The 27,437-nt window shown below is 64.3% G+C and overlaps 10 protein-coding genes across 10 annotated transcripts; 3 read left to right on the top strand and 7 right to left on the bottom strand.

Moving 5' to 3' along the window:
• Window positions 1-276: 276 nt before the first annotated feature.
• On the bottom strand, window positions 277-2,068 carry EMIHUDRAFT_457745 (hypothetical protein; the record flags this gene model as incomplete). The annotated part of the gene is made up of 6 exons (XM_005776832.1): window positions 277-324; window positions 654-773; window positions 912-1,110; window positions 1,363-1,384; window positions 1,615-1,811; window positions 1,980-2,068. 6 exons carry the CDS (start codon window positions 2,066-2,068, stop codon window positions 277-279), a joined length of 675 nt encoding a protein of 224 aa, XP_005776889.1.
• Window positions 2,069-2,144: 76 nt separating this feature from the next.
• EMIHUDRAFT_238506 (hypothetical protein) lies at window positions 2,145-2,885 on the bottom strand (the record flags this gene model as incomplete). Its single annotated transcript, XM_005776831.1, has 1 exon — window positions 2,145-2,885. One exon carries the CDS (start codon window positions 2,883-2,885, stop codon window positions 2,145-2,147), a length of 741 nt encoding a protein of 246 aa, XP_005776888.1.
• A 1,987-nt stretch (window positions 2,886-4,872) lies between these two features.
• Window positions 4,873-7,162, bottom strand: EMIHUDRAFT_115908 (hypothetical protein; the record flags this gene model as incomplete). The annotated part of the gene is made up of 3 exons (XM_005776830.1): window positions 4,873-5,271; window positions 5,680-6,288; window positions 6,467-7,162. 3 exons carry the CDS (start codon window positions 7,160-7,162, stop codon window positions 4,873-4,875), a joined length of 1,704 nt encoding a protein of 567 aa, XP_005776887.1.
• A 1,763-nt stretch (window positions 7,163-8,925) lies between these two features.
• EMIHUDRAFT_238504 (hypothetical protein) lies at window positions 8,926-11,225 on the bottom strand (the record flags this gene model as incomplete). Its single annotated transcript, XM_005776829.1, has 8 exons — window positions 8,926-8,935; window positions 9,011-9,322; window positions 9,463-9,814; window positions 10,045-10,111; window positions 10,207-10,264; window positions 10,363-10,463; window positions 10,800-10,862; window positions 11,040-11,225. The coding sequence occupies 8 exons, from the start codon at window positions 11,223-11,225 to the stop codon at window positions 8,926-8,928; spliced, it is 1,149 nt and encodes a 382-aa protein (XP_005776886.1).
• Window positions 11,226-12,045: 820 nt separating this feature from the next.
• Window positions 12,046-12,616, bottom strand: EMIHUDRAFT_238503 (hypothetical protein; the record flags this gene model as incomplete). The annotated part of the gene is made up of 2 exons (XM_005776828.1): window positions 12,046-12,080; window positions 12,292-12,616. The coding sequence occupies 2 exons, from the start codon at window positions 12,614-12,616 to the stop codon at window positions 12,046-12,048; spliced, it is 360 nt and encodes a 119-aa protein (XP_005776885.1).
• Window positions 12,617-12,950: 334 nt separating this feature from the next.
• On the bottom strand, window positions 12,951-15,185 carry EMIHUDRAFT_115906 (hypothetical protein; the record flags this gene model as incomplete). The annotated part of the gene is made up of 7 exons (XM_005776827.1): window positions 12,951-13,049; window positions 13,135-13,545; window positions 13,805-13,884; window positions 14,172-14,301; window positions 14,391-14,449; window positions 14,670-14,712; window positions 14,790-15,185. 7 exons carry the CDS (start codon window positions 15,183-15,185, stop codon window positions 12,951-12,953), a joined length of 1,218 nt encoding a protein of 405 aa, XP_005776884.1.
• A 1,805-nt stretch (window positions 15,186-16,990) lies between these two features.
• EMIHUDRAFT_238500 (hypothetical protein) lies at window positions 16,991-18,093 on the bottom strand (the record flags this gene model as incomplete). Its single annotated transcript, XM_005776826.1, has 3 exons — window positions 16,991-17,335; window positions 17,442-17,531; window positions 17,857-18,093. 3 exons carry the CDS (start codon window positions 18,091-18,093, stop codon window positions 16,991-16,993), a joined length of 672 nt encoding a protein of 223 aa, XP_005776883.1.
• Window positions 18,094-18,384: 291 nt separating this feature from the next.
• EMIHUDRAFT_457741 (hypothetical protein) lies at window positions 18,385-20,449 on the top strand (the record flags this gene model as incomplete). Its single annotated transcript, XM_005776825.1, has 4 exons — window positions 18,385-18,848; window positions 18,940-19,194; window positions 19,412-19,654; window positions 19,730-20,449. Exons 1-4 carry the CDS (start codon window positions 18,390-18,392, stop codon window positions 20,447-20,449), a joined length of 1,677 nt encoding a protein of 558 aa, XP_005776882.1. The 5' UTR covers window positions 18,385-18,389.
• A 996-nt stretch (window positions 20,450-21,445) lies between these two features.
• On the top strand, window positions 21,446-22,123 carry EMIHUDRAFT_238498 (hypothetical protein; the record flags this gene model as incomplete). The annotated part of the gene is made up of 1 exon (XM_005776824.1): window positions 21,446-22,123. One exon carries the CDS (start codon window positions 21,446-21,448, stop codon window positions 22,121-22,123), a length of 678 nt encoding a protein of 225 aa, XP_005776881.1.
• Window positions 22,124-24,316: 2,193 nt separating this feature from the next.
• EMIHUDRAFT_238496 (hypothetical protein) lies at window positions 24,317-27,208 on the top strand (the record flags this gene model as incomplete). Its single annotated transcript, XM_005776823.1, has 1 exon — window positions 24,317-27,208. The coding sequence occupies one exon, from the start codon at window positions 24,317-24,319 to the stop codon at window positions 27,206-27,208; it is 2,892 nt and encodes a 963-aa protein (XP_005776880.1).
• Between the last annotated feature and the right edge of the window lie 229 nt (window positions 27,209-27,437).

The raw sequence follows: 27,437 nt of genomic DNA, 5'->3' as shown, positions 1-27,437 counted from the left end.
CTTGAAAAGAAGCGCTCGGACACACTTGCACGAAACGCATGCGCCTGGTGTTTTCGTGATCTCCCTGACCGAGCGTTTTTTTCTCTGGGACTGGGTGAGTGGCGGGGCGCGAGCGAGCGGGCGTTTCGAATAACCGCACCCCACTGAGACGTGAGAGCTGAGAGTAGAGTGTGTAGAGGGGGCCCACTCACCCTCAGATCAAAAAGGCTCGGCCCGAGGGTTAGCCCCCCCTTCCCCCACCTTGTGTGTGGGGACATAACTTAAGCTTACCTTACCTTACACAGAACGCCACATGCCTACCCTCGCCACCCCCTGGCCCTGCCCCTAATACTCGCAATTGCTGATGGCGGGCCGGGGGGGTTGCTGGGGGCACAACACGCAGTAGCCAGTACGCAAGACGCACGTAAATGTATTGGGTTGAGGGCGGCATTGGAGGCGATGGCGGACGGGCATGGGCCTCCCGGGAGCAGAGGTCAAAAAGTTAATAAAGAGCGACACACCACATGCACAGCCTCGTCCTCCCCGCCGCCTTTGCGGAACTCACGTTGGCCTCCAGCCCCCGTACTGCCAAATCGGCGCAGGTGAGCGGTGGCGGTGACGGCGGCGGGGAGACTCTGCGTGCTGCGGGTAGGTGCGGCTTGTGTGAGCGACACTCGAGAGATCGAGCCAGCCGGCCTCGCGATGCGGGAGACGAAACCGCCGGTGGAGTAGAAGCGTGCAAAGCCGAGGTGGGAGTCGGCGGAGGAGCCCGGGTCGATGGCGAGATAGAAAGGCTCGGAGGACGCGGGCGGAGCGACAGGGGTGGGGAGGGGGGGAGCAGACGGCGCGGCGGAGTCGGTCGGCGCAGCGGAGGCGGTCGGCGCAGCGGAGACGGCGGGTGCCAAGGCAGCGCCGAGATGGATGCGGCGCACAGCCTCGGCGACGCGATCCCGCGTCCAAAAGGCGAGAAGCGCGGCGTACGCATCCGGGGAGAGCTCGCGCTTCAAGGCAGCGTCCGCATTGGCCCGAAACTCCCAGTCGCCCTTCTCCGCGAACATGCACTGCACGGCCGCCAGGCCGGAGTCAAGCTTGGCCACGTCGCAATCGCAAGCGTGCGCGGCACGCGAAGGACTTGGCGAACACAGCGGTGGGCCGGGACTTGTCTATCCACCAGCCGCGGTCCATCTCCTCCGGGTTCATGGTCCGAGGCGCTGCCGGTGCTGTCGGCAGCGCCGCCTCGATTACCTCTGCAGGGGCTGCCGGGAGAGGCGGCACAGAGGGCGTGGTGGCTGGGGCCTCCGTGGGAGCCGAGCTGCCGCTTGCGCGCCGCGCGCAGCGCACGCGCTTGTCGGTCTTCCGGGTCAATCGGCGCTTATAAGGCACCGAGGAGCGTTCGTTCCCTTTCCTGAGCACACGGCGCAGCGCAGTGGTCAGAAATCGCTTGATGCTCCATCAGCAGTGCATGAGGGTGGAGCATCGCGCGCCGGAGAGCCGAGGCGCTCTATTGCACGGCCGTAGGAGGGAGCAAACTGCCCCAAATATCCGCCATTTTGCATGAAACCCTCTCGGCTGTCGCAGAAAAATATTAAATTGCGGGGTCAACGCCGGGATCAGCATCCGGGTGCTCGCGTGCACCCCAAGCGTAGGAGACCACGACAAATGGCGGGAAGCGCATGAACTGTGGATGAAAGGCGTCAACGTTCTCCAACCACTCATCCCACGCGTCCAGCTCGGCGAAGGAGCGCTCGAGCATCTCCGAGTCGACTAACGCCTCAGGCGGCAGGCCCGGGCGGCGGGAGAAGCTGCCGCCTTTCGAGGCTGCCCCCAGCACCCTGCGTACCCCCTACGAGGCTTGTGTGTTGACTGTTGAGAACACCATTGTGAGCACCTCTGCGCAACTCTGTTTCTAGGGTATTTCGTGAAATACCAATTTGTGGTCGGCGCAGAGCCTCTCCCAGAGCAGCAGAAGATATCTCACGTGTAGCGTGTACGCCATGAACCTGATCCAGAGATCCAATGTCTTTCGCGAAACTCTGGCGAGCGAGCGCTTCAGCAGGACGGCGCAAGCGTGCACCGGAGGCACACACATTCACGCTGAGTCAGGAATGTTGTTGTGAGAGACGCTCCCGGCGGAGCGACTCAAATTCATTCGTCTTGTTTTGGGTCTACTGCGCGCAGCTCCTGTACTCTGTGTGCGAGCGGGGCTTGCAGCAGCCTTGGATGCCCCGCGCGAGCATATTCTGGACGTGTTGCGACTCGAGGGCCTTCCGCGAAAGCCACAGCTCGTCGCCAAACGTGCCGTGGTTGCACTGCCAAACATAGCCGTGCGCTTGGAGCATCTGCACGAGGTCCGGCTTGGGCCGCTCAACGGTGAGCACGGAGATGGTGTACGAGTCCCATGGAAATGAGGACATCACGAGGCTCTCCGCCCCCTGCGATTTCGGTCGTGGTGTGAGCACGGCGACTGAGGTGTGTGGCGTAGCGCGCGTGAGGGGGTCGGAGCATGGATGGGGGTCCGGACGGACGCACGCCTCAACATCGAGAGACAAGTAGTCGATGGTCTTTGGTGCCTTAAATTCTTCAAGAATCCGCGAGAATGGGATCGTTCTCATCTCGCTCGTGTTCGTTGCCTGCTTATTATCCATGCCGGCACCGACGATCCCACCGAGAGCTTTGCGGGATGCGACGAACTGCACAGTGTCCTCGGTGCTCGCGATGGCCACTCCGACGACGGTGCAGTTCCTCCGAGAGAGGAGGTCGGCGTGGTACATGGGGTTGGCCTCGATACAGAGGCCTTCCCATCCATAGTCGCGCTCAAGCGCACGTGTGTTGGAAAGACTGAGCCACGCGTTCGCGGCCAGGTCGATGAAGAATCGCCGGCGCCTCGCTGTCGCTCTTGACGGCATGAGAGTATTCACAGTCCGGTCTTGCCCCCTCTGGCCATGCCACTTGCCCGGCTGGTCGCCCTTGACGGCAGTCGGGTTCGGAACAGCTTGGTAGATGGGGCGCAGCCGGAAGCGCGCCCCATCTGGGGGATTGGGGGCGGGGTCCACGCCCTCCACATGACTCGTGGCGGAGGCCGTGTGCATCAGCAGCAGCGCGAGAGGTCCCATCTCACGCGTTCGGGCTCGGCCTCGTCGCGCAAAGTCGCGGGTTGTACACCTGCGCGGGTATATGCATGGTGAGACCTAGTGGGCCCATGAGCTGGGAAAAGATGCGGCAGAGGAAGAGGGCGTGAAAGGAGAGGGCGAGGGCGGCGAGGGGAGAGGAGGTGCTGGGGAAGAGGGAGGGGGTGCATGAGGGGTGTGTGGAAGGGAGCCAGCTTACCCGGACACGGACGGACGGCTGCCTAGCTAGGCGAAGCTTAGGCGTGCACCTCGTCCAGACAGAGAGCGAGCACCTGCGGCACGTGTCCTAAGGAGAGCTCCCACTCGGAATCCCCGGCCTCGTTTGCTTGAATGACGCAGTCGTGAATCCGTACAACTCTTTCAGATTACCCGGCGCATCCCATTACCGGGTGATCTGGAAAAAGAATTCAACGAAAAGAACTCTCTCTCACAGCACACAGGTTCGACACAGGTACGCCACAATAGAAATTTCGGGAGCCGGGTAACCTGGAAACGACATTTCGCCGTGTTGGGTGATCTGCGAGGCAAAAAGTCGCAGACGCCGGGTGATCGGGATCGGGTTGCGGGCAAGAGAGCCCTAGCCCTGGGGGTGCGCGTTCGCAGGGCAAGGGCCGTAAAAGTAAACACGGGTCTCCGAGGGTTGGCCCCGCGTACCGGGTTTCCCCTTAACTGCAGGACGCCCCCTCTACTCGGAGCTAATGAACACCACACTGCACGCCCCACACCACCACTCCGCACTCACTCGCACAGGCCACTTGAGTAGACCCCCCCGCCTGAGGGCTCACCCCCCGTCTTCCCAGGGTCCCGATCCTCCTTGATTCGCTCTCTTGCTCGTCTCCCGAGCGTCATGCGACGGCTGGTGTGGCCGTTTCCCTCGTTGTTGGTGCCGCTTCCTCCGCTGCCGCCCTTCGTCCTCGCCAGCTTCTTCCGGCTCCACCGACTCCGAGGGCATCGACGGCCCGGCCGGGGTCTCCCCGGGCGAGGGCGGCGGCATCGTGTCTCGTCGCCACCCCTCCCCGGGAGGTCGGGCCGGATCTCCCTGGTCGGCGAGCCCCGCGCCCGCATCCGCCGCCTCTCTGAAATTTATCCTTTATTCTATGAGTAAATTTCATTCCGGTTTGTGTGTGCAAAGTCAGGGCTTGAGCACTTGAGCACTGGATAGGGTCGATTCCGCTTGGTACGGGACCCCTTAAGGTAAGGTAAGGTAAGGTAAACTTCTCCACACACACGAGTCACGAGAGTTGGTGGGGCAAGGGGGGGCGGCCCTCGCGTCTCCACGTCTAGACGACAGGAGCCCCACGGCATTAAAAGTGCAAGGCCCAGTGCGCGTGCGGGTGAGCGGTGTGTGTGTGTGTGTGTGTGTGTGTGTGTGTGTGTGTGTGTGTGTGTGTGTGTGTGTGTGTGTGTGTGTGTGTGTGTGTGTGTGTGTGTGTGTGTGTGTGTGTGTGTGTGTGTGTGTGTGTGTGTGTGCGTGTGTGTTGTGTGAGGGGGGGGGGGGTCACGTCACTGCATCCTCTGCCGGTTCCTTGTAAAGTAGAGGACGCCTCCGCCCCTCGCCCTCGCTCCTCGCATCGACCGCTGCGCGCTGGCGCTGCCACAGACACACCGGTCACCGCCGCCACCACCGCAACCGCCACCTCTCCGTTTCACCACCACCTCGCATCTAGGTGGACTAGGCCGCACAAGCTCACGCTCTTCTCTCTCTTTCTTTCGATCTTTGTTCTCGCTCGTTCGCACCCCTCTCTAAATTGGGCTTCTTTAGACCCTACATTGCTACGCCCACCGCCTCGAGCGCCTGCCGCGCGAGCGACGCTGTCGCCGCGTCGTGCGGGCTGAGCCGCAACGCCTCGAGCGCCTCTTTGCGCGCGCGCTCCGGGTCCGCCTTGTGGCGCGTGAGGGCGGCGGTGGCCAGGCACCGCGCTCGCGTCCGGGCCGCCTCGGCGCCTCCCAGGCCTGCGAGCCGGCGGACGCAGCGGTCGGCGATGAGCGCGCCGCCCTTGGCCTGCCCCTCGTTCATCAGCGCGATCGCGAGAGGGACGTACCCAGACATGTCCTGCGACCTCGAGCCGTCGATGAGGTCGGGCGAGGACGCGGTCTCCTCCGCGAGGGAGAGGGCGCGGTGCAGGACAGGGACCGCCTCGGCGCCGCGTCCTGCCCACGACAGCTACAGGGCAGGAGAGGGACAGGGGGTGAGGGAGGGAGAAGGCTCGAGGGGCGAGGTGGGCAGAAGCAAGCGGTGCGAGGTCTTAGGCCGGAGAGGTCCGGTGGCTCGAGGGCCCTCTGTGGCGGCCCGCCTGCATCCCAAGCTCCGAGAGCGCCGACGTTGTCGCTCCGCCGCCGAGCCACGAGCCCGCCCGCGCGTCCTGCTGGCCAGGGGCACAGATTACCCGAGATTACCCGAGATTACCCGAGCCCGCCCGCGCGTCCTGCTGGCCACAGCCACACTCATGGGCTCACGACTGACTGGCCGCTCGCCCACCTCTGCACCACGGACCACGCTACTAGTCTACTGCCACTGCTGCTGCTGCTGCTGCTGCTGCTGCTGCTGCTGCTGCTACTGCCTCTCCTGCACCGCAACCGCGTTGGCCCAAAGCGCGACTCCGTCCGTCCACACGTCCGCGTACCACCAGCAGACCGCCGCCAGCCCGGCGCACACGCACCCAAGCAGCGCGGGGCGGCAGAGGCGGGTGGCGGGCAGAGGGCGGGCCAGCAGGGCGAGGGCAGCGAGCATGCAGCCTCCGAGGGAAGGGAGGTAGAGCACCCGCTCGGCCTTGCAGGTGCCGACCGGGAAGAGGAGGTTGGAGGCGAGGAGGAAGGGGAGCGCCGCGGTGAGGGCGGAGAGGAGGCACCGCCGACTCGTGCGCCGCAGCGTGGCGGCGGCGAGGGCGGCGGCCGTGGCGGCGGCGGCGGCAGCGAGCACGGCGAGCCGCGGATCGGCGAGGGACGTGATTGGGGGGAGGGCGGGGGCGGACCAGTCGCAGCAGAGCTCCGAGGGGAAGAGGAGGAGGGAGGCGTACTCGAGCCACACCCAAGCGACTGACAGCGGCCGCCAGAGCGGGTGCGGGTAGAAGCCCGGCCAGTTCTGCTTTGTGCTGATGGCGGGCGGCTGGCCCTCGTTCAGGCGGAGCCTCCACACGGCGATGCTCGCGTTGCCGGCCGCGAGGGCGGAGAGTCGAGCCGCCTACACACTTGTCAGAGCCGCTCCACTTACAATGATTGACAGTCAGGAGCAGGGCGAGGGCGGAGAGGCGAGAGCCGCCGAGGGGAGGAGCGGGCGGGCCGGAGGGAAGGGCCACTCGAGCCGCGCCATGCGGTGCGTACTCACGCGGGCCACCACGAGCAGCTCCCAGGCGGCGCACCTGCGAGGCTCCGAGAAGGCTCTTAGAAGGTTCCTTTGCCACCCCGCAGCTCCCGTGTTTGGCGCACAGCAGCGGCAGCGTCACGCCCGTCTCCTTGCAGAGGGTCGCGCAGAGAGTGCCCAGGAGGGCGGAGGCGAGGCCAACGGCAGAGCGAGCAGCAGCCTGCGATGCGGTCTCCTGCGGCGTGCCGACTGCATGCGCGTAACCGAGGAAGCCGGCGAGGTAGAAGGCCGCCATCATCAGCTCGCCGCGGCTCACCACGTTTTGCACCGCCTCGACGTGCACTGGGTGCAGCGCGAAGAGGAGCGCCGCGGCCGCGCCCGCACGCCTGCCGCCGCGTCGCCAGCCAAAGGCAGCATTGACGAAGGCCGGCACCATTCCTGTCACGAAGGCGTGCAGCCCAGCGTTGAAGAGGTGGAAGCCGAACGTCGAGTCCCCGTCGCTTTCCCACTGGAGCACGCGGCTCAGCCGAAAGGAGAGCGTCACCAGCGGGCGAAAGGATTTGTGCGAGCGAGGCGAGGACATCTCCTCGCCCCAGAAGTCGAGAGCCATCGCTGCGTGCAGCGGCACGTGTCCATTCACGACTGGGTTGCGCTGAATAGCGGCCGCGTCGTCGTAGAGGAAGGGGCCGTGGAGCCGGCGCGGAGTCGCGAAGCAGAGGAAGGCGATGGCGGCCGCAAAGGCGGTGGCTTTCATGGAGAGGACAGATGAGAAATGACTGTCTGGAAGCCCCAGCCGGTGAACCTCGAGGCGGCAATACAGTCGTCGAAGGTGATGACAGCGGTGCGGAACAAAGAATTTTGGAAAAAGAATTTTTGCGTGGACTGAGGACAAAAAGCACCCGTGATTGCCTGCACGCTACCCGCACTCACGGACTCCATACCCGAAAGAAAGAGAAGGGAGCTCGCGGGAGAGGTGACGAGTGAACTACAGGTAGTGGGGAAGGCAGCCTCGATTGCCATACAGACATGGGTGCGAAACAACGACAAGACCAAGGCACGGGCAGAGGAACGAGAGAAGAATATAGGGTGGATAAAGCGCCTGTTCACGGCATGGAGGGTGAGCCACACCGAACGTACCGAGCGAAGGGCCGAGCGGAAGGAGGACGGGGAAGATGACTCAGAGGAGGACGAACCAGTGGAAATTCAGTTGTCAGATGTCACGATGCATCCGAAGGGGACCCCAGCGCCGGCATCATCCGTAGAGGCACGAGTGTTCGAAGAGAGAGTGGACCTGAGCAACAACATGACGTGTAGGCAAATGATCGGAGTGGGAGTCAGAAATGTGGTCCTTGCGCGAGGGGAGCTTGATAGACTCGAGGGGCCAGGATACGCCGCGAGGAGGACGGAGTTGCGCAAGGCGAAAGAAGCCGCGAGAACAAGGGACCGGCAGGCGGCGGCGTCGCAGGACGAGGCAGAAGAGAACGACGCGACAGAGGAGGAAGTGACAAGGGAGAGACCGACGAGAGTGGGACGGCCGCGAGGTGGCATGAAGGTTGCAGCGAGAAGCGGCGAGAGACTGCGAAAAGAGATACGAAGAGGCAGACTCCCCAGGGTGGGCGACGGCTAGCGCATCACACTCCTCTCCTTAAAATCCCTGTGTGGTGGCGGCGTGCCGTTCTCCCATCCCTCCCTTGGGTTGTGTGTTTTCTTTCTTTCTTTCCCAGGGTGGGCGACGGCTAGCGCATCACACTCTCCTCTCCTTAAAATCCCTGTGTGGTGGCGGCGTGCCGTTCTCCCATCCCTCCCTTGGGGTGTGTGTTTTCTTTCTTTCTTTTAGGACTCTGGCACTAAGGTACCGCGATACGCTGCTTCTGCAGCCCTAGCCAATTCTAGGTGGTCATGGTCACCTCGTCGAGGTACTGCTACTGACTGGGCCCGCGTCAGCTTGTTCTGCAGCTCGTTCGACGCCTTCCAGAGGATCTCGCGGACCCCCTTCCCGAACCCACCGAAGGTCCTTGTCCTCCCTGGCGTAGCGAACAAAAATAATTTTACAAATTTGGTTTCGGCAACACCCTTGACCAAACCTTGCTCAAGGTTCTTGGGTGCACTTGGAGCACTTGGAGAGCGAGGAAAGCACTTGGAGCACTTGGAGTGCAGTCGGTAACCTCACATCCAGGGCCGGGGAGCTATTAAGTAGAAACGGACCCAGCGGGCCACAGATCCGGCAGATGTCAGATGATCGGTATCGGGTTACGGGCTAGAGAGCCCTAGCCGCTGGGGGGGTGCGCGTTCCCCCGTTCGCAGGGAAAGGGCCGTAACAGCCCCTTGGAGTGTGAAGGCTTCGTAGCCCTCCGGACTACTATCTATGAAGATCCGCAGGACTGGAGCGAAAAAAAGCAAGCGAGTGGGGCCGTAAAGTATTCGACAAAGAACACGGTTCTCCGCGAGGGTGTTCTATAACGTTATAGTCTCAGCGCTCTCTGGGTTCGTCCCCTAGCTCGGGGCGGAGCGCCCCCTCTACTCGGAGCTAATATGTAAAAAGCATTATTATTTATTATAACGAGTAACGACGGGCGAAGCCGAAACATGTTTTTCGTTCTACCTCAAGTAAGCCGGCTGGGCTTGCGCCGCGGCGTCTGCGGCGAGCGCCACCTCCCAGCTGTGCGCGATGGAGCGCATCGAGCTGAGCGTGCCCAGCACGACGAGGGTCGGCGTGAGCAGGTAGAGCAGGAAGTGGCACGCCGCCGCGTCGAACCAGGAGAGCGCCAAGCCGTGCGCGCGGCAGGCGCGGAGGTAGAAGAGCGCGGGGAAGCCAAACATCATCGGCGCGCCGGCGAGCGATCCGAGCAGGGACTGGAGGTCGGAGAAGAACGGGACCGCTGTCGCGAGGACGATGCTGAGGAGCAGCACGCCGCTCGAGACACAGAGCCAGCAGAGGGCGGCGCGGGCCCCGCCCCCGGGCTCGGCGAGCAGCGAGGCGTGGATGGAGCGGTGCAGCGGCTGCGCGGCGACCATGTAGGCGACGGCAGTGTGTAGGGCGAGCAGCAGGCCGACCTGACCTCGGCATCGGGTCGACTCAGGCTCGGCGGTGTCCCGGGAGCGGAGGAGAGAGCAGCGAGGCCGACCAGGCGCTTGGCGTGCCCCGGTGGCATCGACTCGGGCAGGAAGCCGGCCACCTCGCTGCCGAACGCCCCGTAGGCGAGCACGCAAGTGCACGTGTAGACGAGGCCCATGACGCCGTACGCAGCACGCGCCGCGGCGGGGAAAGAGCGCGGCTCGCGCATCTCGCGCATGATCTCGAGGAGCACCGAGTGGCACTGGTACGCGAACACGAACGCGGAGACCGCGCCGAACGAGTCGAGGGAGGCGGCGCCCGAGGGGAGCCACACGCTGTGCCTCCGCCCGCCTGCTCGCAGCGAGATGAATCAATTAACTAGTTAATTAGCTAATAATCAGCCACACGCTGTGCTCTCGGCTCCTCTCGGCTCCTCTCGGCTCCTCTCGGCTCATCACGGCGCCGGCGGAGGGGGGCGAGGCGGGGGCGGCGTCGTCGCGGGCTTGGAGGAGGAGGGCGGCCATGATGGCGGATATGGCGGCGACGATGGCGACGGAGGAGGCGAAAGAGAGCCATGCAACCTACGGGGGCTCCTGGAAGGCTCCTCGAAGGTTCCTGGAAAGCTCCAGCGAAGGAGAGTCCTACGACCTGGCGCAGCCCACCCGAATGAGATGCGCCGAGATGCGCCGAGATGTGCCCGAGATGTGCCCGAGAGTGCTCGATGCGACGGAGGGCGATGTGACCTGGTGCAGTGTGCGCAGCTGGAGAGGAGGCAGCAGAAGCAGAGCCACGAGGAGCAGCCTAGAGGAGTGCCCGAGAAGGCTGGTGCGAGCCGGGTCCACGACGGTTCCGAGAAGGTTCCGAGGCGCGGCCAGGTGGGCGTGTCGAGAAGCGCCCACGGGGCGAAGGTGCGCGCCGACTCGGCGCACGCGAGCAGGAAGAAGGGGAGGATCGACTGCCTGCCGCCGTCCGACTCGGAGGGGTGAGACAGTGCTCCCTTCTAGCGGAAGGACAGGGGGTGGAGGGGCTTGCCAAGTGAGCAGCACCGAAGCTCGCGTGAGGCGGGCGGCGGCTGGCCCAAAGGCGGCGAGGGCGACGTCAGCGTAGCTCTCGGCCTGGTCAGAGGCGCGGAGATCAGCCGAGATCTGCCGAGATCAGCCGAGATCGGCCTGGTCAGAGGCGCGGAGATCAGCCGAGATCAGCCGAGATCAGCTGAGATCAGCCGAGGTGAGCCGAGATCAGCCGAGATCAGCGTCAGCGAGGTCAGCCGAGATCAGCGTCAGCGAGGTGAGCCGAGGTGAGCCGAGTCCGCCTGTGCGAAGGCGTCGTTCTTCACCCGCCCGAGCAGCAGCGACGAGTAAGTCGAGACGAGTCCAAAAGCGACGCACGCAGTGAGACCCTGCAGAGTACCGTGCCGTGGACATGTCGTGGGCGTGTCGTGGGCGTGAGTGGGCGTGGACGTGCTACCGACTGGCCATCTCGGAGGCGGCGTCGTGGTGGGCCTCTGGTTGAAGCCGGGCAAGCGTGGCGGGCGAGGAGAGCGGAGGTGTCTAGGAGTAGTGCCGCCCACCCACACCCACCCGATCTGGGCGGTGGCGTGCGGGATGCCGAGCACGCCCATTCCCATCGCCTCGGCCATGATGAGGAACGACGAGTGGTACCAGAGCGACTCTCGCGCCACGGCAGGCTTGGCGCTGCTGCCATGCACAAGCGGCAGATGCTCTCCCGGCGGCGACGCATCACGATTCGGTGTGCGGCGCATGGTGGTGGTGCAATAATGCACGTGCTTTCCTTGGCGCCTCGCGAGGCTCGGTGCAATAGTGGCGGTGCGCGATTTGCACGGTGCGCCTTTACGTGCTCCGACGCGAGATAGGCACGCAGCGGGAGCGAGCTGGTCAGCGCCGCGCGCTGAGTTTCTTCTTTCTCGAGGTTCCCTTCCTTTGGCCGCGTTGGGTAGCGAGGATTGGTGTGACGCGATCCACGCAGGCGTGTTTTCTGGCGGCCGACCGTCAGTGCACGGAGTTGCCCCTTCTCCGACTGCCCCGGCTAGTTCACACGAGCTTCGCGAGTTTCTTGTTTGCCCGCTGGTGTCGCAGTGTTCCCTCCCTTTTGTATATCTACTACACAACTCGCTTCCTTCCGCCCGCCTACTTCACACGACTCCAATGTAACAACAATACTCGCTCTGTCTTTCTCTCAAGAATATCTCTCTCTGTCTGACGAGGATTATGATTAATGTTTCCGAGGTCAGATCGAGAGTGGCCATTCCATGTCGGCATCTGACGCGCTGTCCAGCGGCCCTTCCCCTGGGTCGAGGGGTCGCGCGGGGTTGTACTCCGTCCCCTCGAGCTGCGGCAGGTCGTTGACGACAGCGACGGGGCTGAGAGAGCGCGCGATCTCGGCGAAGAAGGTGTCGGCGGCGGGATGGGTGGCGGCGGCGGCGGAGACAGAGGCGGCGGCGGAGACAGAGGCGGCGGCGGAGACAGAGGCGGCGGCGCTCGTCGGCGCCAGGTGCCGCTGCTCGGCGTGTCGATGCTTCGGCTCCGCCTCGAGCTGCTGCCCCGGCCTCTTGCGGCCTTGCGTTAGCGCCTTGCGAGTTGCGCGTCTCGCGACGGGCCTGCGTGGAGATGGCGGAGATGCGACGCGCGGTTCGGGCCCCGGGTGCTCTGGGCCCGGCAGCGTAAGTGGCAGCGTGGAGGTCGGCGCCGGCATGACGCTACTCACTGCTGCTGCCGCCGATGCTCCGCCTGGGGGCGGCGTCGCTAGAGCTGCCTCCGCCTGACTCCTTAAAGCGCCTGGCTCCATAAAGCGTGTCCACTGCCACGCACGCGCGGGGTTTGCGAGCAGCTCCTCCGGGGACATCACCGCGAGAACTGGCAGTTCGATGGCCTGACGATATATGATGAGGAGATAGCGCTCCCACTCCCAGCGCTGCTGAACGTGAAGGGATCGAATGTCAGCTATGGCTCGCTCGATGAGATCGAGATCCTCAAGCATCTCCTCCCACTCCTTCGCAGCCTCTGCTGCGGCGGCGGCTGCCTGCTGCTCCGCTTGTGCTGCGGCGGCAGCGGCCGTTTGCGCTGCGGCGGCAGCGGCCTTTTGCTCCGCTTTGAAGGTCGCGTATTCTCGGCGGAGGTCGGACAGGGTCGACATGGTTTATGGACGGAAAACGGGGCTCAAATCACCACTCACCTGCTCTGCGTGGGGCCATCAAGAACGGGAGTGGGATGCGAAAAGAAATCACCCAGTGAACGAGGCGGCGTGCGTGCTGTGCCTCTGTGTTCGTGCGTCGCCCATCTCTCCTGGAGATGCCTGCTCTTTTGTTTATTGATTATGGTTATGCTGGTTAGCGAAGAAGAATTCACGCGGGCACTACATGTACGGCAGCGGTAACACTACGGGCACTGCATGCAGGACATGCTTTTGCCACCCCTGGCCCTATGCAAAGAAAAACAGGCGACCAGCGGTGGCGGTAGCGGTGCTTCCGCTAGATCAGCCCGCCAAAGTCGCGGTCCTCCTGCGAGCGCTGCCACCACTTCCAGCAGTTGAAGCCCGTCGCCGCCACCACCATCAGCGGCGCGAGCACCTGCACCGCCAGCGAACCACAAGACTCATCCATCTTGACTGCAGCTCTAACGATCTGTTCTTCCTCTCAGGCGGCGCGCCTGCACCGCCAGCGAGTCGCCTTCCGCCACCACGGGCAGCAGCGTCTCTCCGTACTTGATCACGTACGAGCTCGCCTGTTGTGATACTATGGCGGTCATTCCGAGTGTATGTCGACCTGTCACGACTATAGACCACGAGCTCGCCACAGACACGGCGAGGACGAGGAGCAGACCGCTCAAATCGCCGCCCGAGCCGTCCACGCCGGCAGAGGCGGCGGCAGAGGCGGCGGCGGCGGCCGGTGTGTCCGCTGCCGCCGCCCTCGCCACTGCGGCGGCGGCGGCGCCCTCTTGCTCCTCGGCCGCCTCGCCGCCGCCCGGATCGCCGAGCGACGGCAGCGAGAAGGCGTAGCCGTTGGAGGCGGCGAGGCGCCACGCGGCGAAGGCGAGGGTGCAGTTGCCGAGCAGAGTGAGCGCCGCCTGGCGAGGAGGAGCTGCGGCGGTGAAGGGGCGAGGTGAAGGGCTGCAGGGGACGGCGTCTCTTTATATACCTCGGCTGTGAAGGCGGCGGTGAAGGGGCGAGGCGCAATCTCCCCCCCCCCCCCCCCCTCCCTCGCCGCCTGTTCGAGGACGATGCGCTGCAGGCTCTCGGCTCATCTCATCTCGGCTCATCTCGGCTCATCTCGGCTCATCTCGGCTCCTCTCGGCTCATCTCGGCTCATCTCGCCTGCGCGAGGACGATGAACTGCAGGCTCTCTGCGTTGTAGAAGAAGTGGTACACGCAGGCGCAGACGCCAGACGAGTGGCTCGGGATCATGCCTGTTCGCTTCTCACTCACGGCTCAGCAACAGACTCCAGTGCACGGAAGCGCGGGCTCGGGGTCATGCCTGTTCATCGAAGCTTCGCCCGAGGTTGGCCAGAGATGTGCCGAGGCTGGCAGACTCGAGGTGAGGGGAGGGATGCCCCAAGTGAGCCCCCTCCACTTTGGGTTGCCCGAGGCGGTGCCGAGCCGCCAGACGAGCCTGGAGGAGCTCAGCCGAGATCAGCCCGAGCTTCGCCGAGGGGAGAGGCATCTCCTCTCTGCTGGTCCCTGCTACTGTCCGCACAGTAGTCTCTGCAAGTCTGTCGTCTCCTCGCCCCAGATCTCCCCAGATCTCCCCAGATCTCCCCTAGCTCTCGCCCCATGGCGACGAGCCACTCGAGCAGCGAAGAGACGTGGATCGTCCAAGTCGGCACCTGCAGGGAGGCGCCAGGGGGGAGAGGGGGGGGAGGGTTCAGAGAAGCTTCCTCGACTGCTCCCCCGAGGAGAGGCACACGCGCGGCACCGACAGAGCGTTGGCTGGCTCCGCAAAGCCGACCGTCCACAGCCCGCCGGGCAGGTTGCCTGAGGGCGGCATATGCAGCGGTGAGCAGGCGCGGCTGCGGCGGCACGGGCGCAAGTCCGCGCGCTGCTGCTCCTGCCCCTCCCAGGTACTGGGTGTGCCCCTCCAGCACGCCGCCCGCCGCAGCCCACGTCGCCAGACAGGTTGCCGCCGCCGCGCATCCGATGAGCTTGAAGGCGGGAGAGGAGAGCGCGCCACCCGACGGGGGAGGCGTCGCGCCACCGCCCGCCGAGTAGGCGTCGAGGGTGAGCTTGAGGCCGACCACCTGGAGACAGCTCCGAGATGAGCCGAGGTGAGGCTGACTCAGCAGGCGGCGAGGGCGGAGCGTGAGGCGTTGCGGACGTTGCAAACGTTTGTGAAGGAGAGGAGCTGCTCCGCGCCCGAGTGCAGCCAGTCCACGTTGGCCAGGTTGAGGCCGTAGGACTTGACGGCGACGACCGACGTCGCGACGGTGGCAAAGACAAACGCGAGCAGGCTGGTGAAGCCGGCCTTGGCGGTGGGCGAGAGGCCGTTGCAGTCCTGGCAGATGAAGTAGAGGAAGAGGAGGTACGGCGGCAAAGAGAGCGGGAAGAGAGTGCCTGCGAGGTTTCCGGCCTGATCCGCGAACGCCAGAGTGCTGCTCAGGTCGCCGAGGGAGGTGTGCACGCTCGCCACGGCCTCGACGTCGAGCAGCGCGGCCGGCGCCGCACGCGGCACAAGCAGCGGCCGGGCGGCGATGGCAGTAGCGAGCAGCCTCATTACACAGCGACCTCTCGGTCTGTCTGCTTTACCGCAGCCACTCCCAGCGCTCAGTGTGAAGTTCAAACCGACCTCTGTCGAGCCTGTTGTGTTGTTGTCGAGCCTGAGCTCAGGCAGGGGCTGTAAGGTAGTGAAAGACCTTCCCTGGGTCTGTCTCTCACACCCTCACTGTCGTCGCATGCGAGGTTCTTGTTTCTTATCACCCTACTGTGAACAGAGAATGCCGAACAGCCCCACGGCGCTCTACAGACTACAGCCTGGATGGATACCCATCACTGAGCCGACAATGCTACGGGTAGCCCCAGGGTGGCGCCCACCCCCATACCCTCTGGCACTTGCCTGCGCCCTCACGCGCTAGCCCATGGCCGAAGATGGGCGGCGAGATGCCGCGGGCGCCTCGGGAGCAGTATGAATAGGGACGGGCGAGGGAGGAGGGGCGCTAATCACGGGCGACTACGAGTCGAAGGTTCGAGGACGACTACTCGCCGCCTGGGTCGTTTGGGGCGCGCGGCTCCGTCGAGGACCGGGCGCGCTCCTTACCCGGCGCGGCGTAGGTCCCACTCTGACGTATAGAGGGGAGGCACGGACAGCAGCCCAATCCATCAATTCCACTCACCTCCTGGTGCTCAGCCCCGTGCAACAGCGGTCCGGCAGGCTGCCCCCAAGGCCCCCCGGGCCGCTGCGGGTTTGGGAGTTATGCTTAGGCACAGCTTCGGCGATGGCAGCCCCTCTCTGGGGTGTTGCATAGGCGGGGAGTCTCCCCCGCTGGTCTCCTCCTTCCCATTTTTTTCTTTTCTTTTGAGAGCAGGACGCCGGGTTTGTCTTGTATGTGCATGTCGGGCCTGGGTGTGTGTGAGGGGCAGAGGGGCGGGAGCGTGCGGGGCAGAGGCCCAACGTCGGGCAGCTTGTCGGGGTCCGGAGCATTCGAGGCGGGAGCGAGGAGGGGCGGATGGGCGGTCGGCGTCGGGGTAGAAGCAACAGGGCGTACGGGGTAGCCGTCACTCTCCTGCCTCACAAGGGCGGGGCTGTCCCGGAAAGTGAGAGACGCCGGGCAGCGTGGCGCATTACTGAACCCTCCCATACGTGCTTGTGCTCCTCCTTCGCTGTCCCATCTCCTCATCTCTTTCCCGCCTGGGCGGGGCAGCGGGTGGGCGCGCGGTGCGGCGTGGCGTGTGAGTGTGTGCGACTGCAACGACGGACCGCTCGCAAGGGACCATTGGGTTTCTACTATTAACGACGAAGGCGCTCTCAAAGAAAAAACAATTAGCAAGGCCCGGATCCCTAAAGGAGGAGCGCGAAGCCAGGAGGAGCCGTAGCCATGTGGCGAACTGAAAAGGACGAGGGCGAAACCCACGCCGCAGGACGTGGACCTCGGAGCGTCTAGTTAACCTACCTAGGGCTTTCGTGTGCACGAGTAGTCCGCGCAGGAACTCTCTCTTTGGCAGAGAGAAGTGCCGTCAGTGTGTGTTCTCGAGTACCGGTTCGTCTTCGTGTGTGGCATGTGGCATGCGCATGTCACACTGCGTCGCGGCTTAGCTTTGCGGTCGTGATTGTCTAGTGTATTGTAGGTTCCACTGTTACGGATTGCTCCGCGCTCTCTGCTCTCTCTCTCCGTCGACTCACGACTGACGACTCTCGCTCTCGTCGCACCCGGCGGTAAAAGGTGCTGTGAGTGTGACGCATGACCCCCCGCCAGGCGGGAGCCCGCCCGGCCGAGTGCCCCATTGTCCGCGCTCTCCGAACTGGCACTCAGTTCTAGATTAAAAATGTCACCGCAACCCACACATGCGAGCTCCGCGCCTTCCTCACGACGCGGAGGGCCGGACGCGCCGCTCGCCGCGCAGCGTGCGGAACGCCTCCAGCGTCGCGTAGGGCGAGCGGCTCGCCGGGTCAAAGTAGCGCGCGGGCTGCCCGGTCACGGCGCACTTGACCTGCGGCGGGTAGTCGGGCGCGACGTCGTCGATGGCGGGCGGCAGCGGTCCGTCGGTGAAGGTGACGTAGGTGCGGACGGAGTCTCCCTCGCGGGTGGACTTCGTCACCACACGCGGCCCGCTCGTCCGGCGGTCGCGCACCACCACCTTCCGCTTCTCCTCCTCGACGCGGAGCATCTGCTCGAGCGAGGCGCGGTTGATGATCTCAGTCTGCGCCGCCTGCAAGCAAGGCCGGGGGACGGCTCAAACAGATGGCCAGCCAGGCGGAGTGGGCGAGGCCGGGTCTGCGGGCCTCAGCGAGGATCTCCTCCTGCGTGAGGCGGACGAGCTCGACGCCCCGCCTGCCTGCCTGCCCCCTCCCCTCCCCCTTGCGCCGCTCCGCCAGCTCGATCGCCTGCCGCCTCTTCTCTTGCGCCTACCGTGAGGGCGAGAGAGAGGGGGGATCGCTCCTCTCCCGACCACCACCCGGCAGAGGAGCGGCGGGGCGAGGTCGTGCGAGGGGCGGCCGCGGTGTGGCGGGGCCGCGAGGCGTCGCGCGGGCGGAGCGGCGGCGCGGAGCGGTCACGCGCCTGCGCCGTCGCGTCCTTTGTCGAGGCGCGCAGCGAGCCGCGGGCGACGATCGGGTCGAGGCCAGCCAACTCGCTGCGAGGGCGCTTGCGCGGCCGCGGCGCCGCGCCGCCGCCCGCGCCGCCCTCGCCCGCCGCCTGCTTGTCCGCGCGCGCCTTCGGGTCCACATACACCGACCGCTTCTTCGGCTTTGCCGCCTTGCGCGCCGCCTTCTCCTCCTCCTCGCCGTCGTCGCCGTCCGACTCGCTGGAGTCTCCAAAGTCGGAGTCAAAGGAGTCGGCGCCCTCGTCGTCCGCCTCCATCGCGTACTCCGCGTCCTCCTCCGCGTCCGCCCAAAAGTCCTGCTCGTAAAACTCTTTGTCCGCGTCGTCCTCGCGCTCGTCCTCCTCCTGCGCGATGAGGCTCGCCATCCGGTTGCCCTTGGACGCGCGCGCGCTGGGCGCGCGCCGCGCCGGCGGCGACGCCGGCGGAGAGCCGTCAGAGGACATGCTGTTCGGAGAGGTCGGCCGGGGCGCGCTGGAGCGCGACCTAGCGGGCGAAGTTTTCTTTATTTTTCGATTCACGAAACAATCGCAACGCGAACCGTCTGAAAAGCGGTGGATGAGGGTACTTGAGGCCGATTGCCTCGAATTCGATCAAATCCGGATCTCGAGTCAGACTCGCGCTGGCCGCTGGCACTGCTCTGGAGAACCGACCGAGCTGCAACATGCGAGCGACGGTGACGTCTAGCCGAGCCGCTACCCGCTCGGTGCGTAGCGTCTGCACAGTCGCCGCCCGCGCCTCGCATCATCCGATTTCGCAGCACCCTCTGCGGAAGGACGTCGCCGGAGTCCTCCACGGAAGGCCCTTCCCGCGACTGGACGCACTGCCTTGCGCCGTCACGGCGATCACCACCACGCACAAGGAGCCGTTCGAGCTCGAGGGCGTCGTTTTCCCGATGTTTTCGCAGCGCCACCTTCTCGACAGCGCCACCCGCTCTGAGCCTCCGAGCAGCATCGAGGCCGCGTGCGTGGTCGGCCGGACCAGAGAGGAGGCGCGAGAGGAGCATTCGCACCTCTCCCTCCTCTGCGAGCACTTCCTCGTCCCGCCGCCAGAGGCGTCCGCCACCTTCTTCACGGCAGACCTCGGTGGCGCGGGCAGGCTGCGCTGGGAGCAAAACACCGAGGCCGCCTCTCCCTGCCGCACACGACGCCACCACCTCCCCTCCTCCCGCCTCCGCCGCCTCCCACGCTCTCCCGCTCCTGCGTCCCCTACAGGTGAGCACGTACACCTTCCTGCGGCCCCTCCCGGAGGAGGGGTCGCCTCTCTTCGAGGCGCCCTCCCTCTCGCTCTCCGCGGTGCCGGCCTGGTGGCTCCACTCCCTGCCGGGGCGCGTGGTCGCCGCGACGCACATCGCCGTCGTCTCGCGCGAGCCTCCGCACCCGACGCACATCGACATCCGCCAGTACTCGCCGCACTTCAACCGCTCCAGCTTTGTGACGGCGGCGAGTGTCGACGACGGCGACTTTCGGGTGACGACCGACTGGCGCGCGAGAGGGCCCGAGAGGGCCCGAGAGGGCCCGAGAGGGCCCGAGATATGACCCCCGAGGCACGAGGGCGGCTGCACCTCGGTCAAGGCATCTCGCGCAATCTGGGCGGGCGGAGGTAGGCGCGCGCACGAGGACGGGTTCGTCCGGCTCCTCGTTGAGGCGCGAATCAGCAGTCAGCCAGCCACTCATCGACGACTAGCTAAGAGTGGTCGTCTGGCTCGTCGAGGCGGTCCCGTCCCGCTGGCAGCACCACGCGCCCGTCGGCGGCAGAGGGCTCGACGCCGTGCGGCAGGGCCTGGCGGTGGCGGCCGCAGGGCAGCGCACGGCGGCGGGCAAGGTGGTGCAGCGCCTGATCGAGCTGGACAAGTACCGCTCCTTGGCGCTGATGGCGCAGCCGCTGGCGCGCTCCGTCTCTCCGCGTGTGGACGCGCTGCAGGCGCCAGTCGTATTGTGTGTCCGGATCTCGAAAGATCTCGCGGAGCGGAGGACTCACGCACACGGCTGGCTTGGTCCTCAGGCGCAGCTGCAGGGCGTCAACGACGAGCTGCGCCGCTCGAGCGCGTGCGATCTCGAGGGGCAGCGCAGGCTGCTCGACGGTCTGCTGCGCCTCACCGCCACCGCGTTGCGGGTGCAAGAGATTGCGAGCTACCGCTTCTCCGCCGCCGCCGCCTACGCCAAGATTGTCGAGGACCGCGTCTCCTTCCTGAGGCTGGGCCGGCTCGAGGGCGCGAGGGAGCCCCTTCCTGATCGAACCTCGGGCTCTCTCGGCTCATCTCGGGTACGATCCACAGGCGCGCCGAGCTTGGAGTCCTTCCTCATGGGCGCGCTGCAGCCCGCGATGCGCAGCTGCAGCGCCATGTCCGCGCGGCTCGCGTCCGTCGCCGCGACCTCCCGCACCACCATCGACCTGCTCCGCGCGCGGCTGACCGTCGAGCAGCAGGCGCAGAACGTGGAGCAGCTCGAGCAGCTCAAGGAGACGGCGCGCACGCAGCTGCTGCTGCAGGAGTGCGTCGAGGGGCTCTCTGTTGTGGCCATCACCTACTACTCCACCGGCGTCCTCGGCTACGCCGCAAAGGCGGCGCACACACTCGGCTACCTGCCCGTCCAGCCGGAGGTTGCGCTCGGGTGCGGCATGCCCCTGGTCGGCGTGGGCGTCTGGGTCGCGCTGCACCGGCTGAAGCATTCGGTGCTGGGCGAGCGCCCGGCAGCGCCGCCGACGCAGGAACCGCGCGGGTGAGGGGAGGGGCCGGGAGGGGGCAGCTGCAAGTGCATGCTCTCTCGGAGCAGTTGTGAGGACGTACAGTAAGCCGTGTACTCGAGGGTTGATTTTACACTTGACGATTTGTCCCTAGTACCCCCCAAAAGTCCGAACCCTGGACTGGCAGGGTTCCGGCTCCTAGCCAGATAGGGGGTCTCTGACTCTGTTCACCACGGTTAGACCCTATGCAATAGGTGTAGGTAGGTAGGGCGTTTTGGTGCGAGTCAAACAGATCGGCTATCTGCCTACCTCCAGTAAGCAGTATCGGAGTTTTGTTAGTATCGAGGTCTCGGGAGTTTTGTGCGCAAATCGGCAAAATACCGGGTATTTTGCCGGTTTCCTCGGTTTCGCCTCAGATTTTGCCCCAGACCAGCTCTCAGACTCAGGGAAACTCGAGAGTTTCCAGAATGGAGCTCCAAACACCCTCTGGATTTCCGGAAACGAAAAGTGCTGGGGACCCTCTCGTTTCCTTTTTGGTTTCCGGAACCATGACAAAACTTAGAGTTGTTTGGTATTGCTAAAATCTCCGAAACATGAGTGCTGGCCAACGCGCAATCGCTTCGCCGTGGTCGAGTTAGTGGGGTAAGCCGCTGACGGCAGACCCGCAGATTGGCTCCCCGCGTGACAAATTAAGCTCCATCCATGTTTCCTTCCTTACCCAGCCTTCGGAGTGTATCCTGGCTGTGGACCTTTGACTCTCGCGACTTTCCTCGTCCGTCCCCACTCCGCCCACTCGGTGTGGCGCCGCACCCCCTGTTGTCGTCGTCGCCGCCTTCGCTGTCTGCGGCAATAAGTCGCGCATCATTTCGCCATAAGGCCGTCTTTCATCGAGCAGGGTCACCGAGATCCTCTCCAGAACGGTGAGAACCGGCTGCTGTCGACACGCAAACGTCCTCGAAGATCAGGATGGCTTGCCCTCCCCCGAGCGGCAGGATGGCATGCACCATCGTACGACCACATTTGTGCAATATCACGATGTGGAGCATGCACGAGGGGAAGCTCGCTAATTTGAGGGCGCTGCGTGAACTCGGCGACAGACTCCGCATCGAGTTTTTTGCAATGCATGGAACGCTGCTCGGATGGACGTTCAACCAGGAAACGCTTCCGTGGGATGAAGATTTGGATTTCAGCTTCGACGGGGTCCATCACCCCGCGCTTTTGCGCTTCGCCCACGCACACCGCGGCAAGCAATTGCTTGAGAACAACAGCGTGTCCTTTTTCGAGATGCCCGGACCACGGAACCATATCGAATTTCGCGTCCAACACGTCCCGACCCGAGTCTACACCGACATAACCTCCCTCCGAGCCACGGACAATCAGACCGTGCTGCAATGGAAGGTCAATTCCTCTCCCACGAACAAGACGCCACCGATGTTAGTGATGAAGTCGTCCTTCAACAGCTTGAAGCGTGGACACCAGTATCGCGTGGACGATGTGTTCCCGCTTGCGCCGTGCGCCATACACGGAGAACCGCTGCACTGTCCCCGCAGCCCGCACAATGTGCTGCTTCAGGAGTATCCGCATTATTTGAGGCCCCTCTACCAGCCGCCAAAGGGCCAAAGTGGACAGCTGAAGTGGCGGTACGAGCGCGGATGTTGGCACGAGGTGCAGCACACGTCGACGCGCCGTGGTTGGGGCGGACGTCGATCGTGAGCGTGCGACGTGCGCACGCTCCGAAGCGCCAGCATGTCCGTCGCGTTGCACGCCGCGCATTCCGTCCACAGTTGTGAGTGTTTGCATACGGCCAATCTGTCCCCTAGCTTCACCGCGCGTGCGATCCTGCGCCCACTCGCTTTTTAGTATTCGGAATACGGGCGTGTGTGTTATTAGTCTACCAGCTCCTGTCCCACCGCTCTCTCCTGCCGCTTCCCCCGTCGAGTCCATCCTCTCGAGATCTCTTATGCCCGTGCCTAGTGTCGTGAGAGGAGTTTCATGGTAAAGTTCTCTTACACTCAGAACAGTGTCAAAGTGAGAGATTAGCGCGCTCCGTTTGCAGACCGCCCTGGTGGACTCGTTTACCACGCGCGCAAGCAGATTGTGTTCGTCTGTCGGCGCATGTGTCGCTCTCCTCTCTCTCTCTCTCTCTCTCTCGCGCGCGCGCGCGCGTCGAGTCGACGGCAAGGTGCAGCACTGGAGGCAAACGAGCACGCTCGCGCTGCCACGTGCCAGCGCCTCTTTTTCTTTTTCCAGAGTACTGAAATAATGCTCTAGCAAATCATCCGCATTCAACGCCGCTGGGGGGGCCTCCGCGCCCGCATCCACTAGTTCGTCGGCCATCTCGCCTGATAGGAGGTCTGGCCGTGCATCCGCCAGAGTCTCGACTGTGGCTGCCGCGCCCGCGTCATACGTGGCATTGCCGATGGCCGCACGGCCACACAGCGTGTGCCAGACGCCAAACGATTCTGCAAAACTCGCGCCTAGGGCCTCCGTCGCGCCTGCCGCCGGCTGCTCGTCGGCAACCAGCGCGGCGGCATCTGTTGCGCCCGTTTGCCGTCGCCACCGCAGCCGCACCTGCCTGTCACCGCACCGCTCGCAGTGCAGCGCCTCAAAGCCCTTGGCCGAGTCAGGCCACGGGATCGTCAACCCGTCCGCTGCACACGGCTCGGACCCGCATACTAGCGAGCACAATCCCTCGCTGGTGCAGCGCTCGCGGACGTGCTCGTACACCGTCCGCCGCATGCGTTCTCGTGGCAGCACGTGGAGCGCGCCCACGCGAAGGATCGAGCCTTGCAGCACCGCGGGGAGGTCGCGCAGCCAACGCAGCTCCCGCGTCCGGTCGCGCCGGTCGAGCCCGAACGCGATCGCCTCGTCCTCGGAGCGAGGAGCCCAAGCGTGAGTGCTCATCATCGCGCGCCGCAACGATGGAGTGGTCCGCAGCCGCTCCTGCCCCTCTCGGTACACGCGGAGCCGATACGCCTCGACAGCCCGCTCCCGCGCCTCGTGGACCCTCTTCTTTAGTCGTGTCCGCGCCCCCTCGTACGCCGCCGCCTCATCGGCGAGGCCGGCGGCCTGCGCCGCCGTTTTGTGGTACCTGGGCAGTTCTGCGACGCCGAGCAGCTCCTGTAGCTTACGCCGCGCACTGTCTAGCTCCGCCTTCGCCGCAGCCACCGCGGCGCACCCGTCGATCTGCGCCTGCAACTCGCGGCAGCTTGCGGGCAAATCGGCGAGGCTGCGCACCCCGCTCGCCTCTGGAACCCGCGACGCAGACAGCGGGGACAGCGGCGACCGCGAGACGCTCTCTATCGGACTGCGCCGCATCCAGTACGCGCCGAGGTCGCGCGTGCGCAAGTCGGTGGGACATAAAAGAGAGCGAGTACTTGGGCGAGTAGGCCGTGCGGTCAACGTTGCCGCGCGCGACTTTGAGCGCGAGGCGGGCGGCGTAGCTTGAGAACGGCGGTGGGCGAGAAGCCGCCGCCGAACGTCTCGTGGAGCAGCAGGTTGAAGTTGTTGCGCTTGACAAAGATCGCGTCGTGGTAGAAACCGCGATGCGCCTTGACGTAGCCGTGGCCGTTCTTGCAATCGATGGAGGGGGGGGGGGGGGGGGGGGTCGGAATGACGACACACGCTGTTGGTCGTCCAGCGGCTCCTTCGCTTGAGCACTTCCCTGAGCACTTCGCTTTCTCTGGTCCGCCTCCCCGGCCCGCCCTGCGACTCGCCCGAGCGACGCGCAACACTCGTGGTGCCCGCTGTCGCGATGATCGTGCCACCTCAAGTCCTCTCGCCAAGTCCTCTCGCCAAGTCCTCTCGCCAAGTCCAAGTCCTCTCGCCAATTCCACTCGTCTGCGATTGACGGCTGAAACTCTCCCTCACAGGCTGAGTTGCCACGACCTTCTTCACACCAACATCATGTTCCTACACGTGATCCTGATCCACCTGTCTGGGCCCAGTGCCGTCCAGCTCGACCCAGACCCAAAGGTTGTGCATGGCGACGACCACCGACGCGATTATTATCAGCTCAACCCGAGCGACAACACCGACGCGCTAGCTCGCAGCCTTCTGCAGAACGCGATCATGGCACAGGTCCCGATCGCCGACCTCGGCTCGCCGGACTCAGATGGGATCTATCGCGTGCTGGATGACTACCCGGACTACTTGCGGCTCGGTCCCTCTCTGAACATGTGCGACGGCGAGAGATTCTTGCGGGACCCAAGGCTCTCCCGCTGCTCGGCTACGCTGGTCGGACCGAGCCAAGTTATCACGGCTGGCCACTGCGTGTGGACCGAGCAAGATTGCGAGAACTATGTCTATGTCTTCAACTACTATGTTATCGGCTACGACTCGAACGGCGATCCCATGTTCCCGGAGATCTCTGTGGGCGACGTTTATTCTTGCGCGTCATACTCCACCGAATACGCAGAGGATGCTTATGGAAATTCCATTGGCGGCCTCGATATTGCGTACATCACGCTTGACCGACCTGTGGTCGGCGGCCGCAACCCAGCCACGTACCGGAATTCGCTGGTTCCAACCACGGTTGGCCAAAAGCTACTGATGATTGGCTTCCCGTCGGGGCAGCCTGCCAAGGTAGACGACGGTGGCACAGTCACACGCACCGGGGCTTCCGGCTACGAGGAATTTACGGCTTCCGTCGACTCATTCGGAGGTAACTCTGGCTCAGGCGTGTTTGACGAGAACGGCATCTTGATCGGTGTGTTGGTCCGCGGGGCGACGGACTATGTGAATACCGGGTATTGCACGGTGGTAAACGAGCTCACAAATTCGGCTGGAAGCGAAGCGATCACCTACGTTCACACTGTTCTCGACCTGATACCGCCTCCACCATCGCCGCCTATCATATGCTCGTATTCCGTGAGCAATAAGGTCATCGGCGAAGGAACGAGGTTTACGATGGGCACTTTCAGCCAGTGTGACACAAACGGGTACACCAATCTCCGCTGGTCTGTGAGTACGTTCCGCACGGACAGTGATGGACATGTCATTCTCAGTGCTCAGTGGGAGGACCAGACCCTCTACAAGTACTTTGAGATCGATGGGCTCACGGACGATTACATCGACTACAACGCCAACCCAGTGACGGAATCCACCGCCTCAGGTTGGGAAGCCACTAACGCACGCGTGGAATTCAGTGCGTCTTGCATCGATGACAATGAGTGGTGCGGGGCTACGACGGCCTACCTCGCTAGCTGCGATTGCACCTTCTCAACGACGTGGTTCCTCTATGGCGACCTACCACCCTCTCCGCCTCCGCCATCTCCGGCTCCGCCTGCAGGCCTCGCTGGCCCTTGCCGGAGTGAGCACGGATCGTCGTTGGGCAGCCGTATCGTTGGTGGAGACGAGATTGAGCCCCGTGAGCACGAGTTCCTTGTGGCCCTGCTCACGGGGCTGTGTGGAGGCACTCTGATCGCGCCTGATTGGGTACTGACCGCCGCCCACTGCTTCGTGGGCACTGACAGCAACGGCAACGAGTTGGGCCCACCCGAGCGAGTGTTTCTTGGCGCGCACGACATCACTGGCTATGACTACGACCCGACCAACGAGTGCATCCACGTAATCGACGTCGCCAGGACCATCGCCCACCCGCGGTACAACAGTGCCACCATGGAAAACGATATCTACTTGATCAAGCTGGCAGAGACCACCTCGTACGCCCCGATCGATGCACTGGATTCTCCAGACGCAGAGTGGCCGGCCGGAACACTTCTCACTGCTACAGGCTGGGGCACGACCGAGTCTGGAGGGGATACATTTGGGGCTGACGGTGTTCCCCTCGACGTGCAAGTCCCCGTCGTGAGCAACACCAACTGCTTGGCGGCTTACGCAAACGAAAATGTGGCCATCACCGAGACGATGCTGTGTGCAGGCCGGGCTGGCAAAGATTCGTGCCAAGGCGACTCCGGCGGTCCTCTATTTCGGGTTGACGTCGATGGGACCGAGACGCTAGTTGGCGTTGTCAGCTTTGGCATCGGCTGTGGTGACGCCGACTTTCCCGGCGTCTACACTCGGGTGGCCTCTTTCAGAGACTGGATTTGCGACAACACTGACGAACAGGTTTGCCACGGCCGTTCTCCGCCCTCACCGTGCGCCGACAGCCAATCGTGGATGGATGCGTGGGGGGATGCTTGCTGGTGGTATGCGGAGAACGACCCCGGCTGCTCTATATACAACGATAACGGGCAGCAGGCGAACTGCCCTTCCACCTGCGGCACGTGCCAGGCTCCACCGGCCTTGCCGCCACCGTCGCCGTCTCCCGCCGTGTCGCCGCCACAGTCGGGAGAGCAAGGCTCGTTCCGAGTCGTCGCCTCTTTCACCGCGAGCGGGGAGGTAAGCAACTTTGATGAGGCCACCAAGAGGACCATCCTCGCAAAGCTTGCCCAGCTGGCCGGCCTCAGCTTCGTTCCTCTCGATTCGACCCTCGAAGTCACCGCTGGAAGCGTCATCATCGTTGCAAAGTTCCCGGTTGCCACCGAGTCGGAAGCCAACTCGGTGCAAAGCAGCCTCGCCTCGTACTCCGAGGCAGACTTCGAAGCGCAGATGGGACCTGTCCTTGCTGCGGTGGGGTCAGCCGTCGTAACTACCGTTGTGGTCGAGGTGAAAGGAGACCCGAAGCCAACTGAGAGCGATGGCTTCCCTGTGGTCGCCATTGCAGCGGCGGCGGCAGGGGTGGCCGTCGTGGCTGCCCTCGGGGGTGGCTACGTTTACTACAAGAAGAAGCGCCGGGCTGATGAGCCATCGATCGTGGGCACGCCCGTGGAGAAGGTGGTCGTCGCCTCTGCGTGAGACCGGAGCCCCCGCTTTCTTGCCTGATCTCAAGCGCGGCTCAAAGGGGCGACGCGAGATGCTGTGCCCATGTACTGAAAATGGACTATTCATGACGCTCGCCCACGCGGCCGGTTCCGAACGAGACCAAGCATACATGAGACGAGAGGGCTCCGGCCAATTGTGTTGACGCACTACGCAGTCGAAAGCGGACCCGGGACCCGTGCGGTGCCGCTGTGTTCGGGATCGG

The sequence above is a fragment of the Emiliania huxleyi genome (assembly GCF_000372725.1).
Source record: "Emiliania huxleyi CCMP1516 unplaced genomic scaffold EMIHUscaffold_271, whole genome shotgun sequence".
Classification (NCBI taxonomy): Eukaryota; Haptophyta; order Isochrysidales; family Noelaerhabdaceae; genus Emiliania; species Emiliania huxleyi.
The sequence above is the reverse complement of the archived record's forward strand: the minus strand, read 5'-3'. Positions and strand labels throughout refer to the sequence as shown.